Here is a 12,797-nt window from a genome sequence, read left to right on the forward strand (position 1 = left end):
AACAAAAGCACAAAATAAGCCAAGAAAAAGCACACACACTCACAGACACGGTTCACAGCTATGGTGGCTTGACGAGATGTGGAGCAGAGTTCCAGGGTGGGGTGGAGGGGGGTGCACTCGGCAGGGCCACTCTCGCAACCTGGGGTGTGCGCTGCCTCTATGATGACCTGCTGCAAAACAAACGCTGAACGCTATTTTCGCTTTTTACATAAAAGTGAAAATCCTCTTCGAATCTCTTTTGCTTAGCGGAAACAGGGACAAATGGAGGTCTTTTGCACAAGTGGCGTCATGCAAATTTTCAAAAAGCGGGGCACACCTGTATATAGGAAAAAAACAAAACCACACAAGTGGGACACACTGAAACATCACCCTGAATAAAGCATCACCCTGAATAAACTGCCATATACTGAAGGCACATCTTAGACCACCAGGAATGAGACAAGGACACCCACTCTCGCTCATCATGGTATTGGAGATCCTAGGCGGGGGGATAAGGAATGACAATCTTAACAGAGAAACAGAATCTGAAATTAGCAAATCAAACTGCTGCGATTGGAGACAGAGAAAACACAAAAGTATAAATTATTAGAAGTAACAGAAGGAAATGAAGCGGGCCCAAAAAGTTAAAGGCAGTTCTTGGGAAGTAATTTGGGACAGGGAGTTGGGTGGAGAGGAGACATGTGCTTAGGTGTCACCATTTATTATGAAGAAAAAATTGGAACAATTCCTCTCCACTATGCTGCCCTCCACCTTAATCAACTTTGCTCCAGCTCAGTTGCTTTTTCTCCAGGGGACTCTAAGAAAAGGCTACTTCATGAGAAAGGATTCTCCCTTTTCACCATCAAAGGGTTTGACATATCCTTCATCCTCTGTCTCTCCTTGATTCCTTCTCACATTTCTCCTCTCATTTCTCTGCCTGGAGTGGGGCTTTCCTAGCTCTTCTGATATCTGGATGCTTTTCCACACACACCTATCAGCTACTGGTATGTTTACAGAGAATCCTCAATTCCTGCATCTCCCCTCACCAACTCCCTCAAAGCAAAAACAAAAACAAAAACAAAAAAACCAGCCACTGTTAAGGAAAACCCCAGTTCTACCTCCCTTGTGGGGAAAAATCCAGTTCTTCGCTGCTGGGAATCTTTCTCCTTGGTCTCCCTTACTCCTCACAGAAAACACTGCACTTCTAACACTTCTGGTCACCAAAATGTGTGGGGATTCGTCCCTGCAACAAAAACTAAGTCACACCGTATCTCCAATACCATGCACCTGGAGAGAGTGGTGGATCCCAGCTGAAGAGATCAGTCCCACAAGACTGCCCTCACCCTACTTCAGATGCCCAAGAGCAAGTAGTTAAGCCCCCAGCTTACTCACCACTTGTCTGATCTGGCTACAAATCAGAGGCGCTCCCATGACCCCCTCCCTCAAGTTGGATTAATTTGCTGGACTGGCTCATAGATCTCACAGAAACACTTACTATTACCAGTTAATGAAAAGATGATAAATAGCATGGATGAAGAGCCAGATGAAGAGATACATATGGTGAGGTCTGGGGGGAGAGGATCCAAGTGCAGGAGCTTCTGTCCTTGCGGTGTTGGGGTACATCTCTCCATACCCCTACTACTGGGGTTTTATGGAGGTTTCCTCATGTAGGTGTATCAACTCACTCCCATTTCCAGTCCCTCTTCCCCCCTCTGGAAAAAGAGGCAGGGGCTGAAAATTCCAAGCTAATCATGGTTTGGTCTTTCGGGGGACCAGCCCCACCTGGGAGCCATCTGATTGCCCAGCGTAAAGCGTGTCATTAGAACAAAAAATGATCCTAGTATTCTTCTCACTTAAGAATGTATGTACAAGGGTTTCAAGAGCCCTGTGTCAGGGGTGGGGGTCAAAGGCCAAATGTTGGGACAAAGGATACTTCTAGAGTTGTTACTTAGGAAATGACACTGCTTTCAGAAGCTCTGTGTCAGGAGTTGAGGACAGACCAATACATATGCTCAACCATCCCAGTCCCCTGACTCTGGTAACCCCTCGCCATACTGGTATCCTGTTGTTCTCATGGCACTCCTCTGAAAGCAGCTTTCTTAGGGGTTTGGTGACCTGTTTAGTGGTACCCATCCCTTTCAAAACTAAGTTCTTTGAAAGCAGACACCTTGAATGTTTACACTCTTCCTCAGTAAGAGCAGTTTCTGAACAGGAAGTCGACAAATATCTGAACAAAGAGGTGAACAAAAACTATGTACTGAGCACCTACATTCATCTATTCCCTTGACGAACATGTCAGTGATCCCACCTTATTTTAAAAAAAAGTGTTTTGAAAAGAAACTCACCCAACTGCATGGTGTTCAAAGTGGGAATGCTGAAGCAAAATGAAAGGGAAACTGGGTAAACAGACCAGAAGGAAAAGTGCTGGGAGACTCTCTCTTTTTATATCCAGCACCAAAACAGCACCTCCAGGATCGATTTTTGACCAGTGCTTGTCGATGTAATGAGTAAGGGAGCCCCAGTTGGATCCAGAAATAGGAGTCCCCACCACAGCGTTTGTTGTGTTTTATCTTGTTTTCTTAGTTTTCTTCAAAGCCACACCATCCTCAGGAAATCCACTGCCACAGTTCCAGGATCCACTGCTGCCCCTCTTTCCCATCAGGTCAGCTGTGCATTCTCATAAGTCAGGCCACTGAGGTCGCGTTTGTCAACTCCATGTCGGCCCGTCGTAGTGCCTGCAACATTTCCTGCAACTTGGCATGCACGCGGGCGAGCTCCACTCTGTTGAGGTTTCCCCACCTGTATTCATCCAAGTACACAACACACTCAGCAGGGACAGGGTACTGCACACGCTTCAGCTCCTTCAGCCCCGCTAAGTGCTGCAGCACATTCATGATGCCTGAGGTGGAGATGACGTTGTCGTAGAACACCAGAGAGCGGAGGCGAGAGCAGCAGCACAGGGCAGGCAGCAGGTCTCGGAGCTGGGCTTCCTTCAACCGGCAGCTTCTCAAGTTCAGGTGCTGCAGAGTGCCTGACACCTCCCCCAGCAGAACCTCGAGGGGCCCAGGAACCATTTGGGATAGATTATTGCCACAGAGGACCAACTCCTTCAGGTGGGTGGCATGAATGCTCTGGGATAAGTAACTGATGTCATTCTCAGTAAGCCTACATCCATTAATCACCAGTGTCTCTAGTGGTTTTTGCAGGCCACTGTGGAGAGACAAACACTATTTACTGCTTGGAAATTGGAGTGTACACTAGATGTATTTGGAAAAGATCCAGAAATCTGGCCTGAGAAATTTGCATTACGCCTACCTCAGTCTGGATGCAAATGGTGGGAGCCATCTGCAGCAGTTAAGAACACAGAGCATGGAGTGAAACATTTCTCCATTCCCCACAGGACCTCTCTATTTTCAGAGTATGGTGTCAGGCACCCCTCTAAGCTTCCTAACAAGCCACCTCGACACAGTTATCACTCATGCTCCATAAAATGTAGAATTAATGAAATTTAGATATAACTCCTACTCATGCTAAGGCCTAGATTCTACTCGGTAGAAGGTTCAGGAAGATGGTTCCCCATGCTTCTATTTACTTAAAGGCCTGTGCCCCAGGAGAACAGCTCCCTATTCCAGGGTATACCACAGAGAAATCTGAGAGACATTTATGAGGAGAGTCAGTTCACCAAATCAGCTCAGCTTAGATGTTGTGGGGGGAGTTTCCTCCCTCAAACACTACCCTCACAACTTACCATCTTTATTCACCTTCTCTACATAAACTCTAGACAGATTTTTTTCAAGGTTGCATATCCATTCTTAGCTAACTGCTTGGCACAGACTAAGCGCATGAATGAATGAATGAATGGAGTAAGCGAATGAATGAGAGGATGAGATGACAATTTCAGACCTGCCTCTTTCACTTTTATAGCAGCCACCAGCCCCTGGCTGGCCCAGGACCACGGCCCCGGAGTCTGGGTCCAGCAGCAAATCTATGGACTCACAGAAGGGAAGCCCAGGCTTGTCTCTGCTCCAATGCAGCAATGCCCAGAGCGGCGTCCAGGCTCCCTGGCCTGTGTACCTTCAGAGGACTTGCTGCACACTCACCTCAGCATCTTCTGTAGCTGGCCTGAGAGACAGCCAAAGATGAGATGGAGCTTCTGGAGGTGGCCCAGTGGACTCAACAAGGAGAAACAGTCTGCAGGGAAATCCCAGGGGATGTCGTTCATGATGAGGTGGCCCAGGTTGCTCATCTGCCCTACATGGGTGAAGAACTGGATCAGGTCCGACCGGAAGCAGAACCTGCTCCTGTGATGAAGCCTCACCTCTCGGATGGTCTCCAGCTCCAGCATTCCCAGGATCTCGACCAGGCTGCGCAATGGCACCTGGTTGATGACCAGGGTCCGACAGCGGAGGCGCAGACAGCCATGGCTCTTCTCAACTCTCTGCAGTATGTAGGAGGGGAACCCCGACAGGTGGAAGAAGCCGAACAAACCGCCGAGGAAAAGGTCTGTGTGGATTTCCACAGGTTCTCGGTTATGCGGAGACTGTTCTTTGGAACTGGGTGCCAGCGGGTCTGCCTCCGGCTCTTCCAGCATGTGTGTGATGACAAAGGGGGCAGGAGTCGTCTCAGAGCACTCCTCCCAGTTGGAGTGCTCAAAGTCATGGGTAAAATCCAGCACCTTCAGCTTCGATCTCCTGCAGGGAATGAGAATAGTAGAGACTGGGACTTTCAGGCCAGTACAGCAGAGCTGGGAGGAGACCAGCAGCAGCGAACCCTGGGAAGGGCCGCTGGGCCAGCCAGCAGCCCTGCCTGCTGCCCTGCACCATGTGTTCAAAGGGCCCTCCTCAGTGCCCACCTTTTTATACACTCCGGGGATATCCCCCGGAAACCTAGCCACCCCCTTAACCACCTCAGCAGCGTGATCGGCTCTGAACTGCAACAGGGCTCTCTTCTCAGAGGGACCCTGAGCAATGGCTCAAGGCTTCCCAATAACTGACGTTGTACCTGGTGGCACATGCCTGGGCCCCACATCCCTGAATCCAGTTCCCGCTTCCTCAGTCACTGCGCCACTATCTGCACCCTGTCTCTCCAGTTACCTGGGGCAAGCAGCACCGGTAGGAACCAATTCCAGCCCATCTAGGACAGCTTCCAAGAGGTCTTGAGTTATTGACTGATCTCTTAACGATCCAAGACGGAGGCAGGGGAAGGGCCAGGCCTGCACCATTGCTGTCACAGTCTTCGTGTGTCCCCCATCAAAAGCTGCCGTGGACAGTGCTGGGAAGAGGCCCACAGGGAGCTTCTCCAGGGCACGGACAGCTGAGTCCTCATCATTCAGGAGGCTCTGTGCTGCAAGATCCAAGAGGCTGAGAGGGTCTTGTCCACTCATCTCCACTGACCTGCTGCAAGGTAAGGGAAAATCCTTAATGCATTTTCATGGTGCTCAGCCCTCCCTCTTTTGCACCAGGACAACCCAGCCTCCACCACCCTTCTTAGTGAGATCCCCGGAGGTCCCCTACTCTCCTTCTATCCTACCACTTCTCGTTCTAAATCTGGAGCATGCTCGCTCCCTCTCTCTCTCTGCTGGTGGCACCGGTGTCCCTTACCCTGATCCCAGGTGCTGAAAGGAGAGTAATTAGGGATTTATCTCTGTTCCTTACTGAGCTCCACAGAGCATAAATTTTTTTTTAAGATTTTTTATTTATTTATTTGACAGAGAGAAATCACAAGTAGGCAGAGAGGCAGGCAGGGAGAGAGAGAGAAGGAAGCAGGCTCCCTGCTGAGCAGAGAGCCCGATGCGGGACTCGATCCCAGGACCCTGAGATCATGACCTGAGCCGAAGGCAGCGGCTTAACCCACTGAGCCACTCAGGCGCCCCTCACAGAGCATAAATTTTTCCAAAGTTATTTTCTCAAACTTTCCCCAAGATCACCACCATCTCCAACATGATTTTAAGAACTGGACAACCATCTCTTTCCCTAGTCCAGTGGCAAGAGGTCAGGTCCTGAGCTTTTGTTTGCCTTCTCTGGCAGGCAGGCCATTACTAAAATGGTAATGGCAACTTTCCACATGTTCAGATCTGGATTCCTTTCTGCTCTATACAGTGCATTCCTACTCACAATCCACCAGGCTTCAATGCAAATCAGAGACAAGAAAATTATTTTCAAAAAATCGGAAAGATCTAAAACTCCTCTTATGGTGCTAGTAAAATTTTGACACAAAATGTCAGAGAAAGGTAAGAGAAAGGAAAATTAAAGCACCATTCCAGGTGTAAGTAGATACAACAGTCCTGGATAAAATACTACTAAACAGAACAAAGCAGCGTCTCATAACCAAGCAGAATCACAGAGCATTTCTTCCAGGAACAAAAGGGGAGTGACACACTGGAGAATCTATTAGTGAACCTCTGATTACACTTGGATGACTGAACATGAGTGCTCTGAGCTGCCACTTGAAAACCCAAATGAAATAAAGGAAGAGCTAAAACCAGGTCAGAGAGGAGAAGTTAGACACCCCTGCTCTTTAAGAAAAAGGCAAGTTTTGGAATCTAGAAAAAGGTGGATCAGAGGAACTAGTGTTTGGACTATAGAAGCTAAAACCTCAGCCTGTGTGGATGGTGAAGTCAGAAATCAATTGCAGAACCCACAAAGGCCTCAGGAATGACACCCACAAGCAGGGCCCTGGGCAAGGGCCAGAGCGCTTGGCCAGCCCTGTGGTAGCAGACTCTATAAACATATGGAACATATGCATTTCCCTCCACCCCAACACAGTCAGTAATCCACACCCGGGCCCCACCTCTCTCTAGTTCCCACCCTGACTCTGCTCTGCCACTCCCTGGAGCCTCTCTCAGCCCTCGCTCTACAGCAGGCTGCTCTTCCCAAGGGAACGAGGGGACTGTGAGAGAGCTGGTTTGGTAAATGATTTTAACCATCAAAACTCTGGACTATGACCCGACTGAGCATCTTCCGCCTATGTATGCGTGAGAAGGGGTACCTGCTCAGAGCTGAGGCCCAGTAGGCAGCACCAGGCCCCTGTCACAATCCACTAATTGTTCTGAAGGCAGAGCTCGTCTGAAGGAGGCAGGGCCCTGGCTGCAGAAGTGGCTATGTCTGAAGCCTCCTCCCATGCTTCTGAAATGGCCCACTTCTTTGAAGGAACAGTCCAAGAGAAACCATGCCTGGGACCCTCAGGGCGTCTCTGCCCTTGTCCCTCCTTCATGCCCCTCTCACTTGGTTAAGACTAAGCCCAAATACCAAACCCTTCAAGGGGGATGTATATTCTACTGACATCTGCACAAGACACAGAGAAGAGATTCCCCAGAACTCTCCTCATGCTCTCAATCTCCCTTCCCCTCCCCTAAGCCTGTCAGCCTTCCTGCCAAATGCCTTCCTTGGCAGGAGCCTTTCACACATCCAGCTTCTCCCCACTGAAGCCCCTAAGCATCTCCCTGCTGCGCCCTCCTGAAGGACCTTCACCAACTTCCCTCTATACTGGAGAAAGATGCTATAAACACATATTCAACGTGTCACACTGATTTTCTTAAGGCCTTCTCCTAGGTTCCAATGCATCGATTCTCCTCATCTTGTCTTCTCTTCATTATTCATTGTAGATTCCCTTCAAGGTCCCTACCACTCTGCTGTCCTTGCTAGGGTGCCAGGTGGCCTGGCTCACACCCCATCTCCGAAGCGTCTGAGCCCCTGCACCCTGTGCCTCTTGCGGTGAGGGCTGTGGCACAATGAGGCAAGGGAGTACTGAGCCCCTAAATGGATCCCTTGGGAGTCAAATTTATTCCTCTCTATCCCCTGGTTTAAAAGCAGCTCTATCTCCCCTAATCTGGGTCAATTACTCCCACCAAGATGGGGGCTCCTTTTTCTTACCAGTTGGGTGCTGGACACAAAGAGGATAAAGTGTTCAGGCACAGCTACATCTTCTAACCCAGCAGGATCTTCCGCTTCACAATGGACGGTGGCTGAACCCAACCAACTTTATGACTTCGTGGGTTTGACAGAACTTCCCTCATGACAAGCATTTCTGGCCATTGGGTCATGCCGTGTCTGATGGCCCTCTGCCAGGCCCACTAGCACTACAGGAACTGCTTTATAAGCACGAGTCACCTCTGCAGACTTCGCGGCCTGGCTCCAGACCCCTAAGAAGGTACCTTTTCCTACCACTGAGACCCCCAGTCCCCTAAGATTGGTGCCATCTTGTGGCCCAAGCACCAGGGCTGCTTTCACGTCAGCTTAGACTTTGCTCCTCTGCAGAGAACGTTCCTAGTCTGGGATACACTCGAAGTCACAGTCTTTTGGGGCACATTGGTGGCTCAGTCAGTTAAGTGTCTAATTTCAGCTCAGGTCATGATCTCCAGGTCCGAGGATCCAGCCTGGTGTCCGGCTCCATGCTTAGTGGGGAGTCTGCTTCTCCCTTTGCCCCTCCCAATTCCCTTGCTCATGTACACAAGCGCACTCTCCAATACACCTTAAAAAAAATGGGGCAGTCTTTTGTGTCTGGAATACAGGCCAAAAAAGCGTTCCAAGATATGGAATATGTTGTCTCTAAAACCTGAAGAGTCCTACCAGGTGTCATGCTTCCTTCTTTGCCACGGAAGGTGCAAGTTGTCCTTTGGATGGTATGACCCAGCATGTCCTGGGGCACTCCAAGCTCTTCTCATGCAGCAGATCCCTGAATCTTCAAAGGCACGTCTCCAAGAATGCAATGCATGTTTCTTATCAAGGCTTCCAACATGCCAGCCATTTCTCACTAATCTCGCTCGAATGGCATGCAAGTCAGAGTAGTGAACTGGTGTGATGTTCCGTGGATGCCCGGTTGTAGGTGGTCCAGATCTCTTCCTGACAGAGGCAGGAAGGGCATAATCTTGGGGCAAAATTAAACGTAGACTCTCGCCTGTTCCATGTGAAAGCAGATGGTACCTGACAGGGACAGAAATGAACACATTTGCCAATTAACATTTGTGTACCATATACCCGAGACTTCATTAATCCGGCTCGAGCAAGGCAAGCCCATCTGGAACGGCAGCTTCAGCTGGGGCTACTATCTGTGTGACTTTACAGAAATCTTGGCCAACTTCCAGGATAAACCTGCTTTCTGCAGGGACAGACTGCTGAATTAAATGAAAATATGATAAGGTCCACCACTCCAGCCCTTTGCATCCTTAAGAATGACAAAATTATCTGTCGTTCCTCCTACCAAGTGATACTGTTAACTATCTTGACCAGGAATGGAAACAGGTACAGAGACCTCCGCTTGGCCTCTCCTATCACGGCCTCTCCTATCACGATAGTTCTTATCTCACAGATAAAAGACCCAATCTGGGTGCTGCATTGACTTCCAAATATTCTATTCCAATCAGGTGTTTGCAAACTGGGCAATGACACAGGGTTACCACTGTGAGCTGGATCCTGACCCAGAATTCTATTTATTATCTGGCTCTCTAGAGCCACCCCCCCAATTCTAACAGTGGGACACAATTACGTTTTGTACATCCAGATAGTAATATCGACTCTGACTCTATCTATGTCCAACAATACATAATTTATTTATATATTGCCCTCTCCCTGGTCTGTTCCTCAAACTGCTTGTATATTCCAGTTCCCCTTGTTTACATTTACCCATGTGTGGTAAGCATCGCCCAAAATGACCACAATGATTCTTGCCTCCTGGTATCCATTCATACCCTTGTGAAGGCCCCCGCCGCACTGAATAAAGCAGACCTGTGATCATCTGTGGAAATTACAGTGTGCGACTTCCAAAGTTAGGTCTTAAAAGGCACTGTGACTTCCACCGTGCTTCCCCCTGGACCACTTGCTTTCGTGTCACAGAGACACTCAAATGGCCTTATGGAAAGGCCCATGTGGCAAGTAATGAACGGCTTTTGTCAAAAACTGACTGGGCATGTGAGAGAGCTGCCTTGAAAGTGGGCATCCAGGCCCAACTGAACCTTCAAATGACTGCAGCCCCAGCCTAGGTCTTGCTTGCATCCTCAGACACACCAATGAGCCAGCACTATCCAGCTAAGCCACAGAAACCATGTGAGATAAGAACAGAAAGAATGAATTAGGCTGCAAAATTTTGGGCTTACTTATTGCACATCATCAGGTAACTAAAATACTGAGTAAATGCGCATAAATTCCCTTGAGAAAATATTGAGTCCCCTTGACATAGAGTTTTGTGGTCCTTTAAGGTGTGGTTCCTTTATCTCCCTTCTTAGCCTAAGCACGTCTCCTGCTGTGTTATGCTGGGACAAGCCCTACTTACATGCCAGGAGGAAAAGTGGCGAAGACAGCAAGAAAAGCACATTTTATCTTAGTGAAAATGCCCCTGCAATGTATTCAAATAGAAGATTTAGTGGGATTTTTTTTTGGGGGGGGGGACTTTTTTTTTTTCAGGTAGGCTCCACACCCAGCATGGGGCCTGAATTCACCACCCTGAGATCAAGACCTGGGTGGAGACAGAGTGGGATGCTTAACCAGATAACTGGGCCACCCAGGCACCTCAATATTTTAAATAGGGTGGGTTGGCTCACTTACTTCCGTATCAGAGCGTTAAAGAGAATCTGTGAATTTCAGATCATAGGTCTTCAATGCAGGTAGCTCTATCAATATGCCAGGGTGCCATTCTTTCCCAACCAGGATGATTTTGGTATAGCAGACCTGCCCTGATTGGGAATTCAACTTCCTTTGGAACTCTACTTCCCTGCAGATTAAATCCCAGCCAGACCCTTAGCTCTTCTCCCCCCGCACCACATCCTTCCCCCTCCACCCCCCAAGATGAAGGCCTCTTTGTTTGCTACCAAGGAGATCCTGAGGGTGGCTTTCAACTGCCAATTGGCCCTCTGCCTTTATCCTTCCCTATGGCGTCAATCCAGCCTAGCACTAGCCATTCAATCCCACAGTTCTCTTTTCCTAATTACTAATTGGTCATGCTTTCCGAAATGATTCACCTAGTGCGCTGCCTAGTGCACTCCCTTCCGTGGGCATCCTATCCCAATTCACCACCAGTTCAAGCTCTAACTTTGGGGCCGCCATCTTGTGCCTGGGCTACCTGAGCTCCACCCCCTTTCACCAGTGCCGGCTCCTAATGCCAGCAGATGGTGAGCTCCGTCCAGAGGCAGGGCATGGCCAGGTGTCAGGGTCAGCCCACCCTTGTAGGTCCCAATGGTGGAAACTGGGCCTCTCGGGTGCCCTCTGTCCCACTGCTTTGGTGGCAGTCTCCGGAAGGCACCCCCCGCCCCCGTGGCGGTCTTTGGTCAAGGGTAAGAGGCAGCGCAGGTGGTTACAGCAAGAAAGAACTGCTACCTTGGCCCTGGGATAAGAAGTTTGCACCCACCTGGAAGTCCGCCCACTCGACTTTCCTTTGGAACCTCTCCGGATCCCCCATCAAGCGAAGGGCACAGGAAGTGTCCTGCATCCCGCGCAGCCACCTGAACCGCAGGAGAACGTAGGAAGCCCAGGGCCCAGGCAGCATCAGATTCCGGCTTCCTGAGGCCTCCTAGGTGCGGGAGCCCTGGGCTCCTGTTCCACATTTTGACGCCCCACTGGACCCCAGAGCCTACTAGGCAGCTGAAAAGGGCGACCTGGGGATTGAAAGCACTCTCAAAGGGCCGGAAGGCAAGACTCGGAGCCTAACTGCAACTCTCGAAGTTTCCTGAGGCGCGGGCAGCTTTCTGAGTCACATGGGGTGCGGAAGGCTCCCTGAGTCACATGGTGCACGGGCTGAGAAGAGGGTTGGCAGCCTCACATGGGTCACGTGGGCAGGGCCCCCTCCCCCTCACGTTGGATCACGGGAGAAGCAGGGCCGGCCCAGCCCCCCCCCACCTTCTATGGATCACGTGGTCAGGGTGGGGCCTGCTTCCTGCTAAGGGGAACTTGGGAGATGGGGCGGGGCCTGCTCCCTTAAAGGGATCTTGGGGCCTGATCGCTTCAGCCTGCTCACGTGGTTGGGACCTCGTTTTGTCATTTGGGATCACACGTGAGGTGGCGGTTAGCTCCTGCTCGGCTCACCCCTGGTCTCCTGGTTGGCGAGTGTGCTGGGAAGGGCCGAGAAGTAGCCTCGGACTGCAGTCTGCGGGTCATATCACCAGTGCGGGCTTGGAAACCTGGAGGGCTGAGTGAGATAGGGTCCCAGGCCTGTTGGAGAGACAGAGGAGGGGGCATGGAGGACCATGGAGGCGTCTGGACCCTGGGAGGGTCCTTCTGGGAATTGGGCAGAAAGTGCTTCTAAACCTGAGAAAAGGGTCTCTGCGTACCGCCAAAGTCCCAGCGCTTGGCTAAGAATTAAAGGTGGCCCTGCCCCAGTGAGCAGTTTGAAGACACGTCCCCATCTTTTATCTTGTATTTTGGTTCCCCAGTGGAGTCCCCAAGGGTCTGCAACAGGCCTTCTCTGAACCATGTTTTGTAGAGAGAGCAGCTTTTCAACCTTTTCCTCTAAGGGCATCAGGCGCCTGAAAGAAGTAACTACCTCTTAAAAGACCTTTGTCCAGTACCAGGCACCCTTTCAAGGGCTTGCTGTACTTTTTTTCCTCCCAAGAATCCTGCTGGAAGTTCCACACACACCCTTCCTTTTCTCCTGTCTGACCCATATAGTTTTCTCCTACTGGAACATTCTTTTTAACTTCATTTACATCCATTAAGGATGTGTTACACATATTGTTCATTCTGAGACCCTGAATGTAAACCATTCCTGTGTACTTCTTAGAATAAAAATATTTGTAGGCAGTGCCTCAGATGCATTGGATGATGATTCTGCGTGAGATAAGACTGCTTCAAAATAGAACAATGGCTTGGAAATAGGGGTGCACAGATCCACCC

General features: G+C 49.9%; 1 protein-coding gene across 1 annotated transcript; it reads right to left on the reverse strand.

Annotated features, from left to right (window-relative positions):
• Nucleotides 1-2,663: 2,663 nt before the first annotated feature.
• PRAME (PRAME nuclear receptor transcriptional regulator) lies at nt 2,664-8,641 on the reverse strand. Its single transcript, XM_044241062.1, has 4 exons — nt 8,547-8,641; nt 5,073-5,375; nt 4,080-4,670; nt 2,664-3,189 (listed from the first exon to the last, which is right to left on the reverse strand). The coding sequence occupies exons 1-4, from the start codon at nt 8,639-8,641 to the stop codon at nt 2,664-2,666; spliced, it is 1,515 nt and encodes a 504-aa protein (XP_044096997.1).
• Nucleotides 8,642-12,797: the final 4,156 nt, after the last annotated feature.

This window comes from Neovison vison, chromosome 3 (genome assembly GCF_020171115.1).
Source record: "Neovison vison isolate M4711 chromosome 3, ASM_NN_V1, whole genome shotgun sequence".
NCBI classification, from domain to species: Eukaryota; Metazoa; Chordata; class Mammalia; order Carnivora; family Mustelidae; genus Neogale; species Neogale vison.